This window comes from Trachurus japonicus, chromosome 10 (assembly GCF_045865225.1).
Source record: "Trachurus japonicus isolate A0001 chromosome 10, Traja_1.0".
In the NCBI taxonomy this organism is placed as follows: Eukaryota; Metazoa; Chordata; class Actinopteri; order Carangiformes; family Carangidae; genus Trachurus; species Trachurus japonicus.
In genome coordinates this window covers 27,709,048-27,730,528 of record NC_140916.1, presented here as the reverse complement: position 1 = coordinate 27,730,528, position 21,481 = coordinate 27,709,048, and the positions used below count along the sequence as shown (strand labels likewise).

At 43.6% G+C, this 21,481-nt stretch overlaps 1 protein-coding gene and 1 long non-coding RNA gene across 2 annotated transcripts; one reads left to right on the top strand and one right to left on the bottom strand.

Annotated features, from left to right (window-relative positions):
* Positions 1 to 1,134: 1,134 nt before the first annotated feature.
* Positions 1,135 to 8,488, bottom strand: LOC146980235 (homeodomain-interacting protein kinase 2-like). The gene is made up of 3 exons (XM_085788867.1): positions 7,060 to 8,488; positions 1,698 to 1,767; positions 1,135 to 1,505 (listed from the first exon to the last, which is right to left on the bottom strand). The coding sequence occupies exons 1-3, from the start codon at positions 8,434 to 8,436 to the stop codon at positions 1,135 to 1,137; spliced, it is 1,818 nt and encodes a 605-aa protein (XP_085644993.1). The 5' UTR covers positions 8,437 to 8,488.
* Positions 8,489 to 12,504: 4,016 nt separating this feature from the next.
* On the top strand, positions 12,505 to 14,634 carry LOC146980234 (uncharacterized). Its single transcript, XR_015036813.1, has 4 exons — positions 12,505 to 12,754; positions 13,431 to 13,485; positions 13,818 to 13,869; positions 14,364 to 14,634. It is a non-coding gene; the product is annotated as an uncharacterized LOC146980234 (long non-coding RNA).
* The last annotated feature ends 6,847 nt before the right edge of the window (positions 14,635 to 21,481 follow it).

The following is a 21,481-nucleotide window of genomic DNA, read 5'->3' as shown; positions in this document are numbered from 1 at the left end:
GTCAATATATTCAGCAACTGTCCTTTCTCAGAAAAAGTGGCAGCATATCTGGTGTACTGGGAAACAGCTACGTAAAAAAGAATCTAATAATAAATTGGTATCAGGAGTAAGTAGATAAATTCATAATTTAAAGGATTTATGAATCTCCATTAGCATTAATATTTGTACATTATGAAGGGATAAAATATTAAAACACATCCTCCAAATTCTTTATTTTCCACCCAGTATTACACTGGCCTGTTCTGAGCCACTGTCTGATTAAAGCGGCCACCCAGTAACTGATTAGATTATTGCCCTTATCCGTCCTTCCATATATGGTGTATTCAATCACCACTGTGTTTTCATCCACAGCCACTGCAAGATTAGCCCAGGGCTTCCAGTCTGAGATTATGGCCACCTTTGAAATGAATCTCCACTAATCATGTTAGTAGGAGCCAGTAACCTTCTGCTGCAGAAAAAGCAAAAGCCTAATGGAGCTAAAGGCTGGGAGAACAGAGTTTTAAAATTGTCTTGAGGGGATGTATGATTAAAGCAGCACAGTGGGGATCCAAACCTAAGGTGTTTAAGAGGGAGAGGAAAACAAACACTGATGAAAGAGAATGGACAAGAAGAGGAAACATAATCCAAAGTGGAATTGGCTCCAAATCTGTGTTTGCCAACCACCAGAGCAGTAATCACAGAGACAAAGAAAACAGGTAAAGTAAAAAGGATTTAATAAATAATAATACATTTAAAACAAAATAACCTTAAGACGGCAACATAAACGTGGCATTACTTCTTCCAGTAGATGTCCTTAACTTTGTACTGCACAAAGGTTAGGTGACTGAGAACTATCCAGGCTTTCATCCATCGGCTGTCCTCAAACACCTCTTTTATCCGTGTGCTGAGACTACTGTTCCGTCCAGCAGCCTTGTAGAGCTTCATAATGCTAATGGAACAGTAATTCCTTTCTCCAGTTCTAGGCTCTCTTTAACCTGATATTGACATAATAAATTATTTCTAGCCATTAGGTGAAAATATTCTGTGTGCCATTCCAAACATTTACTTTCATGTTTCGGAATGCCGGCCCTTAATTATGTTAAGGGCCACCATTCCGAATCTGAAAAAAGGTGTGCCATTTCGAAAAGTTGGAACCTAACCCACCTGAACGTTATATTCCAGGCCCGACTTGGACCACATAACGTGGAGGTGGGGGGAACGGACCTTGACGGAGGCAGCGGCGTGTATACTGACCGCTTTCACACCTTGAGGGTCGGCGACCGCCCCGACCTGGAAATTATCGGGGCTCTTCTGCCCAAACTGGGTCACAGTGAGCAGCAGGTCAAGCCCCTCCGTCTGACTCAATGTCTCCCTGAGCAACCCGTCCAGCATCCCCAGTATAAATCGCTGGTCTTGTTTCAGCACATTGAACGAGGACGGGTTGCCCAGGTGGTTCTTCTGGACGGAGGGGCGTGACATGTCTGCTGGGCTGAGCCCATGAAGAGCCCCGATAAATTTCCGGTCACCTTGTCAAAAAGGTAAAGGCGGTCAGTGTTGTCTCTGTGTGAGGGTTACATTTAAAAAGTACACCCCGTCCGGATGTCCCAGCACCACCCCGAGACAGTTCTTAAATGCAGCCCTCTGCCTCTCTGTTGTCCCTCTCAAATTCATGTCCGGAGATTGAAGCTGTTGAAGGGGGGGAGGTGGATGAAATTCACCCGTGCCTTCAACGCCTGTAACTCCGCCAAATCCAGACACACCATCAATCAGTCCTTCGTCCCAGTCCACCTTGCAAGGGAAGAGGGGGAAACACAGATCCCCGTTGTGGAGAAACTTGCTTTCCTCCAGCTCCACGTTACACTTGTTCCAGGCTCTGCCCGTCGTTTTCCTCTAGAAATAGAAACTTTTCCCAGCTTTTTTATCTCTGTACCGATCGCACTCGTCTTCTCCTTCCTCTTCACTTCTTGCTCTGATCTACTGTCTCCTTCGTTCTACACATCCCAGAAGCCCCAAAATTACTCACAGTGTGCGCAACAGCGTCCCCATTTACCAGCCGCAGAAAACTGCATTTGACGTATATATACGTCAATGGCACTCAAGCGTTGGATTTTGATTGACGTATATATACGTCAATGGCACTCAATGAGTTAATTGTCAACGTGACGGGCGTGGCGAGACAAATCGATAGACACCCAACCATCCATGTGCCATGTACCGTTCGTGAGATATCGCGGGATGTCGCATCCCCATAGACTCCCATGTTAAACTCTGTCTCATGGCCAAAAATGCCGAAGTGTTACATATGTTAGTGGAGAAAGTGACATACCAGAAAGAAGGGGTGCACATTGATAGTTTTTTGTCCTGTATATTAGCCCACTGTACATTATTAGCCGACCGGGGACACACCGGGCGTCAACCCATGCAGGAAGTCAAACAAAGAAACATAAGAGAATCCGGTCCCTGACCCTTCCAAAAAAAAAACCACCGTGATTGACACCTTCGGAATGGCGGCCCCTCGGAAATTCGGAATGATGGACCTTCGGAAATTTTCGGAATAGCGGACCGTCGGTCGCCCCCCAATAATGGCAGAAGGCAAAACGACACAATACAGCCAGTGATGAAGAATATTCCAAACGAAAGCGGAAGCGAAGTTGTGATAACTTTTCTGTGACAGAGTCATTGCAGACACAAGCTGGCACTGGTTAAAACACACCCCAGTACAGCTGTATAGAGGCAGAGACTGTGAAACATGTCTTGATCTACTGCTGCAATTATCCTGAGGAAAGAAACGTCTTACAAGAACAACTGTCAGACTTTGGAGCTACAAACTATTCTTTGAAAACTGTTCTTGGCACAAATGAGGGATTAGCAGAAACAAAAAGCTGCATATTTCCTCCATCACATTGGACTCCACATAATAGAGTCACTCAGAACAATTTAGAATGATCTTTGTAGATTCTACATATGACTGGTGGAGGGTGACAGTCACAACAACCAAGGTACAAGATGAGAATTTCTATTTCCAAGTTATAACTCTAAACAATTCTCACAACCATGAGAAAACACGTGAGGGACAATGTCCGACGAGTTGTCCAATTATCAGGAATAAATGGATGATGTGAAGGTGTTGGACGTCAGAGGGTTGCCTCAAAGTTAATTAATTCCTGATAAATTGGACACCTTGAAGGGCATCATCCTGCTTATACTATGGTCACTTACCAAATTAATAAATAGCAGCTTGTCCGCACTGTATGCATCCCCTTCCCTGGTTGATTGGACAGCATTTTAAAACTCATACAAGATGTCATTCAGAGCAGTGGTAGTGTAGCTCTCAAAAGTTAATTTGTTTTTGTGCGAGGAAATCAACTGCCCATTTCATAGTTTTCTTGGTGTTGATCTCATCCTCATCATTTTCCAAATTGTTGAATTCCTCTGATGTTCCTCCTTGTGACATTTCTCCTTTTTGTTTTCATTTTCTCTTTTTCTCAATGCCAGTCATCAAAATGATCAAATTTACCAAACAAGTTAGAAGAAACTATAAAACCACTCATGCTGATGTTTAGCCTACTCTCTTACTGTTAAGTAGTTACGCTCTGAGTCGTTGCATGGGTACAAACTCATGTCTGAGCCAGCACAATTATTTAGAACTGTGCTTTGGCTAGTGGGAGGGAGGTGGACAAAATTTGATAGTAGTGACATACCTTCCCTTACCAAAAAAAGCCTTCACCTGCCCTAGGACCACTTTCTCCCCAAAGCGTTGCATGGCTGGCCTGTTGTCACCTTCTCCCAGGTCAGGAAAACCATTCAGCACGTACTGTCAACATCTGCTGCTATCAAAAACTTCATCACAAATTTGTTGGGTTTATTGGGCATATACTAGGTGAAGGGGAATCTTGCTTTTGTGGGCAAGGCAGTTGCTCATCCACCATTATGTCTGACCTGGCCTGTAGCTTGCAACTGACTTCTGAACGGACCTATCCCACACTTCCCTTGGGTGTACAAATTTGTTGCTGGTCAATCTGCGCAATCTCCTTCTGATCAAAGCACTGGTAGCGCATGATTTCTTTGAAGTGGTTCCTCGACACTGTTGTCCTGAAAAATGCATTTCCCCATTGCACTTCCCAGAGACTCTGCATGTCAATGTTTTTCCCACAATGCTTCGCTGCATTCATATGATATATTAATACTTGGACACACCTTCTCATTCAATTGTTTTTTTCTTTATTTGTATTACTTTCTATGTAGATTTGTATGTAACAATAAGTTTTGATGTCTTAAAACTGATAAAACTTTGCTCTGGCTTGCTAAAAGCTTATGTTCGCCAGCTAGTTGCTAATCTTGTCTGCTATTTGATGCAAGTCTGGTACAACGAGTTTATCTGAGCAGTTCCTCAAAAAGCTGCCTGTCATGGCTGAAAACAAGGTTGATGAAAGTGGAATCTGCAGGTCACAGAAATCCAAACAATGAGGCTAAGCAGCTCCACAGAGCCGAGGGCAACTGCCAAGTCAAGTGATAATTCTCCGTGGGTCTGGCAGAAAGTATTACACCTTTCACATTACACATTACATTATCAGTTTGGCTTTAACAGATGAGTTTTTACAGTGCAGAGCGCTTAATCCCCTTGCCTGGATCACCTGCCAAATGACAAGGCAGTTTGCCATTGAGTCTGTCGTCCAATGGAAATCTCCTTCCTTGTCCATACATGACAGATTTTTAATCAGTTCAGTGTTGCTAACCCTGTGTGTTGGCAGCATGGCCCAGGGGTTCCTGCTCTGTGATTATAGCTGCCTTGAAAGTGTAGCTAATTATGTTAGCGCCGACTGCTAATGCACTGCTTTTAATTTGAATTGCCAGCTTCACTGAATCATAACTGTTAGACTTAATTACCAATGGTGGGGAGGCCATATATCACAGCGATGGCGGCACTAAGGCTGTGGGCTTTGGCACAGTATACCTCACCTGCGCTGCCAGGAAGAAACTGAGGACAGGGAAAAAGAAAGGCAACACGCTAAAGTAACTGCAATACATTTGTCACGAATGTTTATCCTACACCTGTGAAAATAAAATAGATACAGGATATTCAAAATGAATAGTGTCAGGAAGAGACAGAAGAATGATGGAGAAGAGAGGGCTAAACTTACGAGTCATCACATTGATCCAAACTCTGTAAAGTCAATGTTTAATAAGAGTAGTGGGATAAATAAAATGAAATACAGCAGGGAAATAAGTGATGATACCTGACTGAGAGAGTGTGTGTGCGTGCGCGCACAGAATACCTGTACCAATAACAGTGATATTATTTACCAGAATACAACAGAGGAGTCTATAACTTAGACTTAGCTCTTCCCTAACAAATTGAAACAAACTTCTTGGTGCATGTTTGAGTAGCCATCTGACGTGGTCTGTGGAAGAAAATTGTTCACTTCAAGCAAGTCAGTAGTTGATATTCCTGTGTTTATGATACAAACAGGAGCTTCCGACTGCATGTAAACACACCGGGTCCATGGCACTGGTCCGACCTCCCATTAGTTCGACCTCCCATTGGTTCGAACTCCCATTGGTCCGACAATCGGAGTAATGAGAGTTCGAACTAATGGGAGGTCCTCATTAGTTCGAACTGGACTAGTTATTAGTCAAACTCTCCATTCTTACCGTTCACTATGCATTTATATCATTATTCATATAGGCTCCACCTGTCAATAAGACACACGTGGAAGAAGAGGTGCAGTTTATTGTGTTTCACCAACGAGGAGCTGTCATTACGCACGACTTTTACGCACTGCTGCGCGCTCATTAGTGTCCGTAATTAAACCTTGACACTCATATCAAATCAAACTTACATTACAGACAGGTGGATTGGATTCTCTGTCTCTTTCTCCCACTCCGAACAGACAGACGGACGCAATCAGAAAGGAAACAGAGGCTGCGCATTGATCCTTTTTTCCTTTCTGGGATCAAACGGATCATGTACATAATTAACTGCAAAACAAGCACTTCATATCAATAACATATAAGGCTCATTATGCTTCCAGCCTGTCTAGCCTCTACCTGGTGTTTTTACTAAATTTAACCAACTCCTTTCTTCATTGCCTGAACCTAACCAAAGCGAAATTTACATTTACGAACCAATGGGAGGTCGGACCAGTGGGTATTTTGTCGTAGTAACGGGAGGTCGAACCAATGGGAGGTCGGACCAATGGGCAGTTCCCAACACACCGAGCGTGTCGGGCGCATGACGTCCATCCGACTACCCATTTCTCCGACCATACATTTATTTATTTTTGCGTCCATTAGTCCGAACTCCCATTTCTCCGAGTTAAGTAGCCCTAACCCTTAACCTTACCCTAAACCTAACCTTAACACTGTAGAATGGGTAGTCGGAGAAATGAGCCGTCGGACTTATGAGCCGTCGGACTGATGTATGCTCCCCGAGCGTGTCAACTTGAGTTTTGCATGAGAATCCGCATGATCTAGTTTTACAAACATGTCGGCATGCTTGAAGTAAACAAACTTCTCGGTGCATGTTTGAGTAGCCATCTGACGCTGTTTGTGGAAAAAAATTGTGGCTTTGAGGGATGTAAACAGCCTAAGCAGTGGAACTTCAATCTGCTCCATTCATCGCTGCCGTGGCGATGCGGGGACAGACACGACTACTGCAAAACAGGAACAATAAAACTGAAAAGCTTTAGGTTCCTTTTTTTAGACCTAAAATGTTAGGAAAATACAGCCCTGAGTTGAATTTGCCCTGAATTGTCCTTTAATTATAAAGTTTGCCACATTCAAAATTCCAAAGAAAGATAATAAAATACAGTTACTAAAACAATAAATCAGTTTTTTACACACTCACTTTTATTTTGCAGTTTTTATTGAGCACATTTCACATTAAAATAAGCAACTCATTCTGCGAAAGAATTTGCCAATCCTCCGAAACACAGTCTTGCGGCGAACTCCAGGAAAGCCAGTCTCAACATTGTCAGATTCATCACTTGTAGAGATGGAGACTGTAACTCCACCAGTGGCGAAAATGTCAAGAGCAATGGCGCCTGGCTCTTTTTTGGTTCGAGTAGTTCTGTATCTTACCCAACGCTTAAGGTCAGTTGTTGATAGGTGGCCAAGTGGCTTCTTTGTCTCATGTGTGCTGGTGGTCTTGGTATCCATATCATCATCAATTTCACTGGAGCTCTCCGACTCTACGGTGTAACTCTCAGACTGTTCAGGTTCACCACTGGAGCTCTCAGTGTCTGAACTGCAACAGCCAGTTAATGGAACCTTTCCAGCTGAGGGCTTTTTCTGCAAGTTAATAGTTAGAGCAGTGTTTGAATATGTACAATCATCCAAAGGGTCTGATTCGTCATAACTTGTGTCATCCAGATATAGTGTCGAAACCTTCATGATTTTAAGTGCAGAGTCTCTCTCTACAGCGTTCAGGTGAGCCATTGTTACAAAAGTGTGTTTTAAGCCTTCGCTGGGTGTAATCCTGTGGTTTCTATCTGGATGTAGGCAGCATTTCATGAGATCTAAAAATGCCGCCGTGTCTTTGTAATCACAGTCATCCTTTTTCTCTGGATATGTCTGTACTGCATGTTCTAAATTTTTGAAGCTGTCAAAATATCGCTGTTCAACTTGTGGCTTGTCACGAGTTATCATCTCATACTCCTCTGGTGTTCTTAGTCTCCATTCGTCATCCAGATTCACGGTGAAATATTGCCAGCTGTATATTCCATTGAGCAGCAGGTGGTCATCTACCATCAGCAGGCGTATGAATGTTTTCACCCAATTGTATATGCAGTTTCCAGGGAAGAGGTTGGTACCAAAGTACAAGTATGCCATGATGCAGCCCACTCCCCAAACATCAATAGATTCAGACAAGGGATATCCCAAGACTACTTCTGGGGCCCTGTAGGCTTTGGCTTGTATGATCATTCCAACTTTTGCTCGTTTCACTGGAATGGCTAGACCAAAATCAATGAGCTTGATCTTGAATGGCTGATTCTTGTGGTTGACTAGCATTATATTGTCCGGTTTCACGTCTGTGTGTATTATTCCAATGTTTTTAAGGGCATCAAAGGAAACCAGTAGCTGGTGGGTCACAGCACGAATTTCGTTGAAATCGAGACGCTGCTTCTTCCTCACCTTCATCAGGTCCCAAAGGCTTTTGTCGAGCATTTCGAAGGCCAGACAGGAGAAGTCATTGAATATGAAATGCTCCATGAATTTTACAATATTCTTCTTGTCTGGGTCAAGAGCCCTGACTGCCTGGAGCATTTTCACTTCCTTTTGGATAGCAGGATCTTTGATCTTCTTGTGGATTTTGATTGCTACTATGTTGCCCTCGACTAAGTCCAAACAGTGTGCGACCTTGCCAAAGCATCCCTCTCCATTAAAACCCACTATCTGGTAGTGGGTGGTATCACTGCAGAGTATATCTCTTTTTTTAAATGGAAACGGTGTGGACATTTTTTCAGAATGATGTTTGCAAATAGTGTTAAGTAGTAGTACACTTGTGTAAATATGAAAAATCACAATGCAACTGACATCAAAAGTCACTGCACTGTATTGCAATGTTCTGTGACTAAAGTGATGTCATCAATGATGTCATAACAAACTTCAAAGTCAAAAACCATAGTTTTGAATGAATGAACGGATAATGCCCGACGAGGTGTCCATTATCAGAAATTAATGTCAATTACTGATAACCAGACACCTGGAAAGGCATTATCTTGCTTATACCATGGTCACTTAGAAAATAAATGAATATTAAATAAATTATTAATACATTAACATTGTTTTTTACCATTGAAATCATGTTTTCTATTGAATATCTCCCGTCAGCAGGGGTCATGGAACCCTGTTGTGGTCACACGGCAATGTACTTGTTACCGCGTGTGTGTCCAGAGGATGATGGAAAATCAAGTTCACAGATAGTTCTCAAATAGTTTTTATTACTCTGTTACGGCCCCAGGCCGCAGCCTCTTCTCTCCTCCCTCCGCTCCTGTGTTTCTCTCCTCTACTACTATTACTTGTCCAGTGTTACAACCCTGGCTCTAAAGGGAAAAAGGGACGCAACACAATACGCCTTGGTATAATAGGCAGGGTAAGTTTAATGCCTTGAAAATATGGAAAGGGGGTGACATAACACAAAACCAACTGAGGGAGAGGGCCGGTGGATGCTGGTCAAATCAAAAACAGAATAAAACATAAAGAGGAATCTCACTGTGAGCTAAGATCTCTTGTGTTCAATAACAAAAGAAAAGAAAACGAGGGCTAATTATCTACCTGAAAAACAAACTACAGAAACCAGCACCCCTGCACCTAGTGACGCTATACAGCAAGTTATCTATGTGATTGTGAAAATAAACAGAATCAGTAATACTATACCTAAACTAAACCTGGCCACACTTCTCAGAGGGCAGTAAGGACAATGAAAAAACCCCAGTTAACCAACAAAAGCCCTACCACAGGGAGCTACCAAGTTTTACCAACACACAAAGCACAATGCACAGAGCAGGGGCAACCAGACGGCCGTCTGGGCTGAATGAAGGGAAGCGACTATGTACCTGCGGTAATCAGGTGGGCGGTTGGGGAGCTGCCAGCTGGTCAGGTGCAGCACCAATCGGCAAAGAGGGGAGGAGCCAAGCAGGAGCAGGGGAGCGTGAGGCTGGGAAGACTGGAGGAAGGATGCCGCACCAATCGGAGGACAGGGGGAGGGTCCAGGTGAGAAAGAGAGAGAGACACACACACACATACATACAACAATCCTCGAGATCATAGGCTCAATCATCCTCCAAAAGGCAATGAAATGGTCATAACTGTAAAATCTATTTAGAGAATAAAACAAAAGAGGACTCTTAAGAACTCAACAAATGTTTTGTTTTCACAATATATATTTGTACAATTTAACGCATAATTTTGCATCATGAAGTCCAAAGTTGCAGTCCGAACCGGCTGCGAAAAGTCATGTCTTTCAGTTCAGCAGTGAGCCCGTCAATCGTCTTCTTGAGCTCCTCAATTTCAGCGCGGGTCAGGTCAAGAATCTGGTCTACTGCTGCTGGCTGAGGTACAGCACAGTAGTCATGGTCTTCTTGGGCACCAGCAGCAGCAGCAGCAGCAGCAGCATCACAACCCCCCCCCCCCCGTCGGACGGTCAGACTGTCAGATGGGGGGAGGATAGCAATTTGAACGCATTAGCGCGATTTAGCGCATTTGTTTATTACTGTCACTAGTACCTACCTGTCCATGTGCCTGCGTGAGTGCCCGCACCAGCGAGAGAGAGAGAGGCGTGGTGCCACAGGCCCGTGCTGGATGCGCTGGTTGATTGGTTTCGTTTTTAGCCCCTTCCCCCGTCGACCTGTGGCTTTCACTACAACAAGCAGAGGAAAAAAAAAAACTAAAACGCTCCCAATGAGGAGCCGGCTCCCGTCGTTAACTTCAAAGAGCCGGATCGTTCGCGACCGACACATCACTAATTCCAACAATTTTTGCCTCCTATGGTCGGAATGACGGTATTTTTTTCTTTATTTAAACATCCTGCTTTTCCGACAATTTCTTTAATAGCGTATTTTTTTCCCCAAAAGATTTTGCACTGGTTGGGCGCCTTCTGGCAATGGAATTGGTTAAGTTTAGTAAAAAGGCCAGGTAGAGGCTGGACAGGCAGACTCACTGTCTGCACTCTGCTGCGTAATTACGCATAACCATGTGGGTATTCCTCTATCAGCATGTCTTATAGAAGGGAGTCACCTGTTGAGTAACGCACATTTCCTTATATTGAAAGTCTTGTCGGAATGGTGGGACGTTCGCATGTCAGAATAGCGGAATGTCGAAATGGTGAGATGTCGCAATGACAGTTCCCAAAGCCCTATGTTCCCACATTTGAGATTTATCACAGTGCATGATCTGCTGCGATGACACCTCCAAGATGTCTGTGGGTGTGATGTTATGTGTACAAAATGGTGAATGCATGGAGGTGGAAACAATTATCCTTGTAAAGGACAATAAAATCTAATGTCCACGGTGTAACTTATACCTCATAAGTATCCTGTATGATCTACATATTGTTATTGTCACTCAGTAAAAGAAAAACAAAAAAGTTCAAATTTGAAAAATTCAAAATTCAAATTACTTTAAAACCATATTCTTATTCATACCAAACTTGACGTAAGGTGATCGAGACTTGTCAGAATTCTTATTCTCCCCTCCTTTCTGTTTTTCTTTGTCACAATGTAAAGTTAAATATAATAAGGACACAAAATTAGCAGTGAGCAATGACTGTGGGGGGCGTTCCGTGAGGGACTGCGACCAGCAGCCGGACCCTTCTCGCCACGGTGCCAGTTTGGGTGAAACCATCCTTGTATGGGGTCCTGGGAAGACTTTATTTTTTAAAATAATGAAACTGAGTATGAATATGAAATTCAGATTTTGAGCATATATAAAACTTAAACATTTATTTATTGTATAATATTTATAATGACTGTTGAGTTGATGCTATTTTTTAAATATATATACAAAATGGGGTCCGCCCGCTATTCAGACATCCCGCTATTCAGACATGTCTCTATTTAGACATCCCGCTATTACGACATCCCTCTATCTAGACATGCCGCTATTCCGACACTTTTTGGTATCGCTAGTCAGACACGTCATCTTTTTTTTTCTTTCTTTTTTTTTTTTACAGCTGCGATACCCAGGCGCGTCTCTCTTTTTTTTCTTTTCAGCATGCCTATCACCGGTTTGATGAGGGAGTGATGTTCTTAATCTCAACAACTCAACTATCAAGTCGCAAACAAAAGTGACACACATGATAAACAAACAGAACTATGCTGCAGTTTGTTTGTCAAGTTAACCTGTCACCTTCAGCACCACGGACAGCGCCGCGGATGAGCCGTGGAGAAGCTGCAACTGTGAGCGTCTGGGCTTAGGGCCTGGGGCCTCATTTATCAAAACTGTAAGTAAGCAGTGTAAAACTGCTGCTACTAAATGTTTTGCTTAGGCCTACGGCGAAAAGACACCCAAAATATTTACACCTTTTTCAGATCTATTAAACTGTGCGTGCACAACTCTCCGCAATTTCTCTTTGATAAATCAAACTGGATCCAAGAAAGGTGCGCACCATATTCCGCCCCCAGAATGCCTACACAACCATATGGTCAGCACGTGCATATTAATTAGCCATGTGCGCTCTGTGGAGCAGCTACAAAGTGACAACGAAGACAACGGGCGGAGGAATAGTAAAGTGCCGCTACTGTCGAGTAAATAAGCTTGTCTCTTTGGGCCGTGAACTTATTTGACATTTACTTCAAAGACTCCAATAAAACGCTGGCAAAAGATGGATCCGACATAGAGTTGTCTTTTATTTACTCTTGAACAGAAGTAAAGTAAAAGTATATACACCCCGAGTCACTTACAAAATACAAAGTACACGAAAAAGAGTTTCGACAGGAACAAACAAAACGAAGTGACTGACTTCATATCAACAAGGTGTTGTTTATATCGTCGCTGTCCAATGAAAACCACGTATGTCCATTTTTTTCGATTTTGAGTTTTTTCAACAATTAGAGTGATCAGGTGTCCCTCCGTGAACAGTAAGCTTTGGAAATCAAAATGACCAGTGAAAAGATGTGAAATCACCTCATCTATTTTTCACGTAACTCCCTTTGATGTCAAAGCTGTCAATCAAAGCGCGTATCTCCAGCTTCTGTGGAACAGTCCTGTCGGCGATTTTTTCCCCCTCCCACAAACCTCGCTGGGAGCAACAGCAGCTGGTCATAACAATGTCAAGGTAACGTGAAAACGATTGTTATTGTTTGTCGACTATTTTCAACTTAACATTAGCTGACATTTATTAATAATTGCTTTTATTTCGTTCAGAGAAGTAACGTTAACAGGGTTAACACTCTTTATTGAGAGCTTAGCTGACGTATTTAGCATAGCATACCTAGCTTGCTAGCAGGCAAATAAACTCGGTTGGACAGCTTGGTTTTATTATGAGATTCACTCAAACACGTATTTTTGCCATCAAACTCAAAGGAGCAAGACCTTATAATACTGCGGTCATGAACGTGACCGTAAAATGGCTTTATCTTTGAGTGAAAACCCTGGTGTAACTCATTAGCAGTAGCGCGCTAGCTCACGCCAATCTACTAACTTACAACTGACCAGATAAAAAAAATAAAAAAAATACTGACCCCGATGTTTCCGTGGTCGAGTATTTTAAACGTTGTGTACTTTGTGTAGCGCACACAATTGTTTTTTATGTGTTTTTCTCCCTCCTCTTAGGATGTCTGTGTCATTAAAGGGCATGTGTGAGTTTGTCAACATTAGTTATGAGGCACTTGTGGCAAATGTGAGGGTCAGTAGTGAGGAAGGTTTGATGCTCTGGCTATCTCAATCCTAGTTTCCAACAAAGTCAACATTGTATTCAGTGGACTAAACCTGTTTCTCTTTATTGTTCTTAGATTCATCTGGTAGTGACTCTGACCATGATGAAGAGGATACACCTGCCCAATGAGGGTTGGTGGCTTATCATGATTATCACATTACACACTTTGCTTCCAACACCCCATGTTTGATTTTGTGTAGTTAAGCTCAAAGTCAGTCTCAGAGCTAGTTCTGATAAAGCAAACTTCTGCTGTATTTCAGAGTTATAGACCATCATCTAGTATGTGGGTAAATTTCAAAATTCTGAATCAAGAATTTTTAAGAGATGATAAGAGATGATGAAGTACAGAGCAACTGAGGTTTTCAAAATTTGCCGGTCGAATCAACTGATACAAGCTCAATTCTGAATATTGGGAACATTGCATTCAGTGTATTAAATGTGTTTTTGTCCTTATTGTTCTTAGATTTGCTTGAAAATGATTCTGGTGATGACCTGGAGTACTATAGCCAATGAGGGTTGGTAGCCTATTATTATTAGATTACATTACACTTCCACATCTCCATATTGGGTTTGTGTAGAACTTAAAGACCAAAGCCTGTCACAGATCTAGTTTTGAGAAAAGTAAACCATTGCTGTATTCAGTTGTCAGTCAAAGCAAAGGATAATGCAAGCTCATTTTTGAATATTGTGAACATTGCATTCAGTTTACCAAATGTGTTCCTCTTTGTTAATTCACTTGAAAACAAATCTGCTGATGAAAAACAAAAACACGCACACATTTCTCACAAACAAAAATCCACACACACGCTGAGAAGTCATGCACCTCTGAGCAGTCAGGTAGTTTTTATCATACTGTACTTTTTTTCCCCACAAATATTGACTTCATTTTAAGTGTAGTGCTGTAAAATATAAAACATTAGCATTACATACATTTTTTTAATGTTCAATTCATCAAATTATGACTGTTTTCATGAAATCCCCCCCCCTTCTGTTTTTTCTTTTCTACTAGGTACAATGTGGATGGCACTATGGAGTATAAAGTACTCCACTCAACTGGGAATGACAACTGGGAACCCTATCCATCCCTGTCTCTCAGGAAGAAGTGTGCCAGTGTTGCCCCACTCTACTCATCCAGCCAAAAGATTACAGCTGTGAAATTCAAGCAGCTGCAAGAACTGAAAACTGAACTGAAGTTTTACCTTAAGACTTTCATGCCTTTTATGATGCACTTGATCACGAGTCAAGATCAATTCAAGTTACACATGCACACACAGCATGCATACACTCACAGCTACCACAGTTTAATTTGTGCTGAGGTTGCCTTGTGTACGGGTCAGGTTCTTGTGGTGAAGCTGGAGGTTTGGGAGGTCCAAAGCCAGGTGTCATGATAGCTCTCTCTTTTCCTTACAGGTGCGAGGAGTGTGGTGGTTCACTGTGAGACCAAGAGAGGTGTGTCCAGTGTCAGAGCTACAGGGAGGACCAACAGGTTTAGATGACCCCCTGTGTGAGGGATGCCAGAGGTGGGTGAAGCCCCAGCATGTGGACTTCCATGGGGGAAAAGAGGTATGGTTGTAGTGTGATGTGTGAGGAACACCCATGTGCATCAAGTCCATGGACATGCTCCCTGAACTGTGACACAGCTTCTACAATGGTTGAGGGTGTGTTTTAATGCCAGTACCAGCTAGACTGGTGCTTTGGCCTGGCTGTCAAGCTGTTACATTTGTTCACTGCAGACTCAGGTTTTAAACCAGTAACCATTCTCTTCCTTTACCAGTCTGACTTGTTTACACAGGTGAAGGGAGAGAACAGTCTCCCTTCACCTGAGTGAAATCTGTGTCTGGATGTGTGTGACTGTATGACTCTTGGTCAGGCTGCACTTTAGAGGCTGGGCCCTGAACTTGCAGCTTGACCAAGAGTCATACAGTCACACATCCAGACACAGATTTCACTCAGGTGAGAGGAGACTGTTCTCTCCCTTCGTAGGCACACACGCACAGCTGCACAGGCACTCACACACATGTACACACAGAGGCATAAACACACATGTGAACATGCATACATGGCACACACATACGTGCAGTCACACATCCATACAGTCATGTGTGTGACTGTATGACTGTTGGTCAAGCTGCAAGGGTCCCAGCCTCTAAAGTGCAGCTTGACCACGAGTCATACAGTCAGACTGGTAAAGGAAGAGAATGGTTACTGGTTTAAAACCTGAGTCTGCAGTGAACTAATGTAACAGCTTGACAGCCAGGCCAGAGCACCAGTCTAGCTGGTACTGGCATTAAAACACATCCTCAACCATTGTACAAGCTGTGTCACAGTCTTCTCCCGTTCAGGGAGCATGTCCATGGACTTGGTGCACATCTCACTACAACCATACCTCTTTTCCCCCATGGAAGTCCACATGCTGGGGTTTCACCCACCTCTGGTATCCCTCACACAGGGGGTCATCTAAACCTGTTGGTCCTTCCTGTAGCTCTGACACTGGACACACCTCTGGTCTCACAGTGAACCACCACACCCCTCACACCTGTAAGGAAAAGAGAGAGCTGTCATGACACCTGGCTTTGGACCTCCCAAACCTCCAGCTTCACCACAACACCAAATAACCTGAGCCGTACACAGGGCAGTCACAGCACAAATTAAACTGTGGTAGCTGTGCACCATCACACAAACAAGAAACACATTCATACAACTGCAGTACACAAGCACAACATTAAAAATGAAACTTTTTAAAAAATCTGTTTTGTATGTTCAACTTCATAGATACAATGTTGCAATTAACACACTACATACCTAATTGTGATGGGTTTCCCTACCACTGTGTATTTATTTATTTATTAAATACAATTCTTTGATGCATGTATTGTTGGTATGTTGTTGTCTGGTGCACCTTTAAATGACTTGGGCCATGCCTGATCCTTGTCTGTTGAACACATGGAATTTCTATCATATTTTTTGGCAGAGTACATAAATTATTTACTAAGTATTTTGTCGCTTTAAGGCTTGTTGCTTTATGATCTTCTAGTCCAGTGGTACAGTAGCAATATTGAGCTAAACTGGTCGTAATTACTAGCTTCAACTGCAGAAGAGAAATGCACCAGAAGTCTGCTGCTGGAGTTTACTGAAGCTAAAGATGTCAGTCATTTGTTATGTATTGTTAGTAAACTAGTGGTTTGATAATGGCTTGCAGCAGTTAATATACTAAGTAGCCTACTACAATAAGAAGGACGATGTTTACCCCCCCCCCTCTCCCCTCATCCGGAGACGTGGAGACTGAGAGGAGTGAGGAGAAAAAAAAAGTAGGCTACGGTAGGACGGAAGTGCAGTCAGGCAACGTCTGTGTAACTTTTGCCATCATAGCCATAACAGTGTGTAGTTGTGTAGGTAGGCAACTGTTTATTTCATTCAGCTTACATGTTTTATGTGAAGAAACTACGGATGATATGTAACGTAGCATTTTAAAAAAACATCAGAGTGCATTAAGCTGTCAATGAAACGCGATCTGGCCATTCTAATTAATGATGAGAAAAAAACGTATCTCCGCCGTCGCGGTAAAAATAAACACGTAAATCCATTTAAACACGATTTTAGTAAAATGGGGATTATATCATGACACTCACATGTGTATGACCACATTTAATGTTATTGTAGCAAATTTGATGATACCACATTCAAACACTGTGAAATTACGGTGTTTTTTCCATTTCCTGTAAAAGTACCGTTTTGGACATACGTGTTCTACGTCGGGCAGCGACGATATACTGGTGGGCAGGTGTTGATCTCAGCACTTTTCCCATCCCACCTGTTTGAATTCTGATCTCTGCTGACTGTGCACTTTATTCTGTGACCTTGGTTTCACCCTCATACTCTTCTCCGGATGTGTACCACCTTACTAGCCTTATTTGAACTGATACCATAGACTTCCATACACTAAGCGTACCTTCTCGATCCTTACCTGGTGTTATAAGGGTCATACATAGTTCACATCCATCCCTGTTCACCATTAAAGCCTTGCCCTCCTTCAGATCCTGTTGAAGTGCGCACTCTCATCCATTAGGTGGTGCTAAGGAGCATGTTGTAATTTTGGAAATGGCTGCCAGTAGTGATAATGCAGTGTTGAAATGAAGCAATATAAGAACACAAAATAACTATACTTTAACTGTTCAAACCCACACAAAATGACATAAAATGTAATGTAGTCATTATTGAAATAATAACACAGTTCATACTTGATCTTTAAAGGTGGCATAACTCTTTTCACTGGTCTTGTTGTTTTCAACCTTTTATGTCACTTCTCATAGAAAAATGCCACCACACTACTCCGACAATGAAAAAAAAAATGTCGGAATAGTGGGACGCTTGAAAAATAATCTTAATGCCGCTATTCCGACAATTAGAAGTCAATGTCGAAATAGCAGCATGTAACCATACAAAAAGTACCCTCTGGAGCGCTAACAAGTACCGAAAGGGATACGCGTACGCCCATTTGAGAACCACTGATCTGCACAACCTAAGCTAAAGGGTTATTAAAGTCCATGGGCAATAATGGACGCTGAGCACACACACACCCAATGCGGGGACAACGCTCCCCTCACTCAACCTCCAGCCAGAAGACAGGCTGACTCTGCTGAGGGTATGTAAAAGTACCAAACTGGCCCGTTGCGCCTCACTGCTGCATGAATGCCGCCACAGCCATGCTGCAGACGCCTAGGGGAGAGTGGGGTAAAGTGAGACATTTTTTACATTTGCTCCCCTCTAAGCGAGCTAAAATGATTTAACAGTAAAATTTACACATTTCCCATTAATTCAGGATGTTTCCTAGCAATGGAAATTATCAGAATGTATTTAGAACCAAGAGCAGTGAAAATATGTTTTTTTTTTTTTTTTTTTAAAAGTGGTCCGTTAAATTAAGCGTAGCGTTAGTTCTGGCAGGCCATGACGTCAAGCTCTTAATCAGCACAGTATAACTGTCTTCACCTGTGCAGATCAGCTGATGGCTCAGCTGACTGCCGTGGCTGCTTCCTATTGCATTCAGAATGCGCTATTTAAACTGCTCTAGCCCGACGTCACCTCCCTTGCTGCTGCTGCTGCTTCCTCTGCCGGCTTTTTTTGCAAGACGGGCTCCCACATGAGGGAAGGATCGCCACTCGTGTTCGTGCTCGCCCTGCTGCTCCCGATGTCGTCGCCCCCGTCCACGATGCGGACCTGCGGCGGCTGGCGCGGTGACGTGTCGTGGAAACCCCCAGACTGTAAAAAGAATGGACGTAGCGTCCGTGACGTCACCCATTGGTTTTGGGGAGACGTTTTTGTGACTCAAATATGGCGGCCTGAACAGCGCCATGTTGGATTGGCCTGCCGAGATCCCGCCCACTGGCCTCGAAGCAGCTGTCCATGGAGCTGCTCGGACCTGTCACTCAACGTTTCCGCGCCCTAATTGGCCAGAATTTTAACCTAATAACAGTAAAACGGAGTTAAAAAAAAATTCACCCCCCTCAGAGTGTGTGCGGGGGTAGAAACTATCGATTGAGACAAAAAAACGTTCTGACACCAGGCTTTTAACATGTTTACTGAGGATGTAAAGTCGGCGATTTTAACGTGGGGGTCTATGGAGAATGCTCCCTTCTGACACCAGCCCCCAGAGGAATTTGAGGGGATTGCAGTTTTTTGAACACGGAAGTGAGCTTCACTTCTCAGACCGACAACTGCCCCCTTGGGTTTCAGCGAAGCTCTGGAACGGAGGACGCCATCTGCGACGACGGGGGAGGGGGGCTCCTTCTCTCCGTCGGGGCTCTTTCCTGGCAGGCGGGGGCGGCGCCACACACAGGTGTTCCTTTGATCGACGACGGCTGATTCCGGGGCTGTGGAGTTTCTGTTTGCCAGCGATGCTGCCACGCAGTCGGAGCGTCACACAAGGAACAGTTTGCTTTATTCTTAATTTGCGCTGGGTTTCAACCTCCATAGCGATCATATAGAATCATATTTGGCATTGAATTATTCACTGACGCAGCTCCTTTTGCGGGTTTGGGGGGTTCTTTGTCTATTTCCTTTTAAATGGGCTACATTTATTTCCAACTTAAATAGCCTCCTGACATCTCTTGTTGCTAGAGGGTCAGGGATTTGCCGGCATGGTCGTTTTGGGGGGTTTTCTTTGCTCCCTGTTTTCTTGTCTGTAACAACATCTATTGCACGTCTGTCCGTCCTGGGTGAGGGATCCCTCCTCTGTTGCTCACCCTGAGGTTTATCCGATTTTTCCCTGTTAAAAGGGTTTTCCATGGAGTTTTTCCTCAGTCGATGTGAGGGTCTAAGGACAGAGGATGTTGTTACAATGTCATGTAGAGCCCTTTGAGACAAACTGTTTGTAAAAACGGGCTATACAAATAAAATTGCCTTGCCTGCCTTACTGCGCCCGTCAATAGAGCCTTTCTAGATGCACAAAAGCCATTGAGCCTCTCATTGTAAATAATTGATTTAATATTATTATTGTTGTTGTTGTTGTTGTTATAATTATTATTAATAATTATTATTATTGTTAAGAGGTAGCGTGTGGCTTATTCCCTATTACATTTTATAGGAAAAATTTAATTCCATCCTAGATAGCCTCCTGGCATCTCTTAGCAGAGGTTCCAGGATTTGCCGGTGTGGTTGTTTTGGGGGGTTTTCTTTGCTGCTGCGCTCCCTGCTTATGCCGTTCATGATGGCTCGTGAAGGGCAGGGAGGTGCTCTTCCTGCCTCAGGCTTTCCACGCAAGCGCGTGGAAGAGCAGGGGGTCCCAGAACAGTACCATACCGCCAAATTAAACTTGTGCAAGTAAATAAATATTATTTTGACATAGTGGTCCTGACAGAAATTAAGCGTAACGTTAGTTCTGGCAGGCCATGACGTCAAGCTCTTAATCAGCACAGCGTAACTGTCATCACCTGTGCAGATCAGCTGATGGCTCAGCTGACTGCCGTAGCTGCTTCCTATTGGGGAATTGCATTCAGAATGCGCTATTTAAACTGCTCTAGCCCGACGTCACCTCCCTTGCTGCTGCTGCTGCTTCCTCTGCCGGCTTTTTGCAACCCACCTCCGCCCCAGCTCCTCCTGTCATTGTATCTTGTTGGTTGCTCTGCTCTGTCTGGGTTTTCTTTGCTGCTGCGCTCCCTGCTTATGCCATTCATGATGGCTCGTGAAGGGCAGGGAGGTGCTCTTCCTGCCTCAGGCTTTCCACGCAAGCGCGTGGAAGAGCAGGGGGTCCCAGAACAGTACCATACCGCCAAATTAAACTTGTGCAAGTAAATAAATATTATTTTGACATAGTGGTCCTGACAGAAATTAAGCGTAACGTTAGTTCTGGCAGGCCATGACGTCAAGCTCTTAATCAGCACAGCGTAACTGTCATCACCTGTGCAGATCAGCTGATGGCTCAGCTGACTGCCGTAGCTGCTTCCTATTGGGGAATTGCATTCAGAATGCGCTATTTAAACTGCTCTAGCCCGACGTCACCTCCCTTGCTGCTGCTGCTGCTTCCTCTGCCGGCTTTTTGCAACCCACCTCCGCCCCAGCTCCTCCTGTCATTGTATCTTGTTGGTTGCTCTGCTCTGTCTGGGTTTTCTTTGCTGCTGCGCTCCCTGCTTATGCCATTCATGATGGCTCGTGAAGGGCAGGGAGGTGCTCTTCCTGCCTCAGGCTTTCCACGCAAGCGCGTGGAAGAGCAGGGGGTCCCAGAACAGTACCATACCGCCAAATTAAACTTGTGCAAGTAAATAAATATTATTTTGACATAGTGGTCCTGACAGAACTGTAGTTAGCAGCAGCAAAGACAGGAGCAGCTGCTGTATGGGGAGTGTGGCACTGACTGACGTTAGCTCCTTAGCAGTGGAAAAAGCACAGAAAACTGAGATATTCTACGGCGAATAACAAAAAAAACAAACAGAATATTGCAACGGATGAGTAGATATTCTATTTTAAATAAGTGATAATGCTGTGAGGTTGTAATGTGAAGTGATCGAGCCACATTGTTGGACGGCACCCATACAGTCTATAGACAGTACATTATCACTGAGCACTTTCTGCCGTCCGTCATGGCGTCGCCTCTCGCGTCACGTGATAATTGTGATGTAGCTGCAAGGGGTCAAT

Excerpts from the sequence above, each read along its gene's own strand:
- LOC146980235 (XM_085788867.1), bottom strand. The coding sequence starts at position 8,436 with ATGTCCACACCGTTTCCATTTAAAAAAAGAGATATACTCTGCAGTGAT. Across the intron at positions 1,768-7,059 it reads CAACTGACCTTAAGCGTTGG|GTGGACTGGGACGAAGGACT; the intron begins GTAAGATACAGA and ends TTCCCTTGCAAG. Across the intron at positions 1,506-1,697 it reads TACAGGCGTTGAAGGCACGG|GTGACCGGAAATTTATCGGG; the intron begins GTGAATTTCATC and ends CTTTTTGACAAG.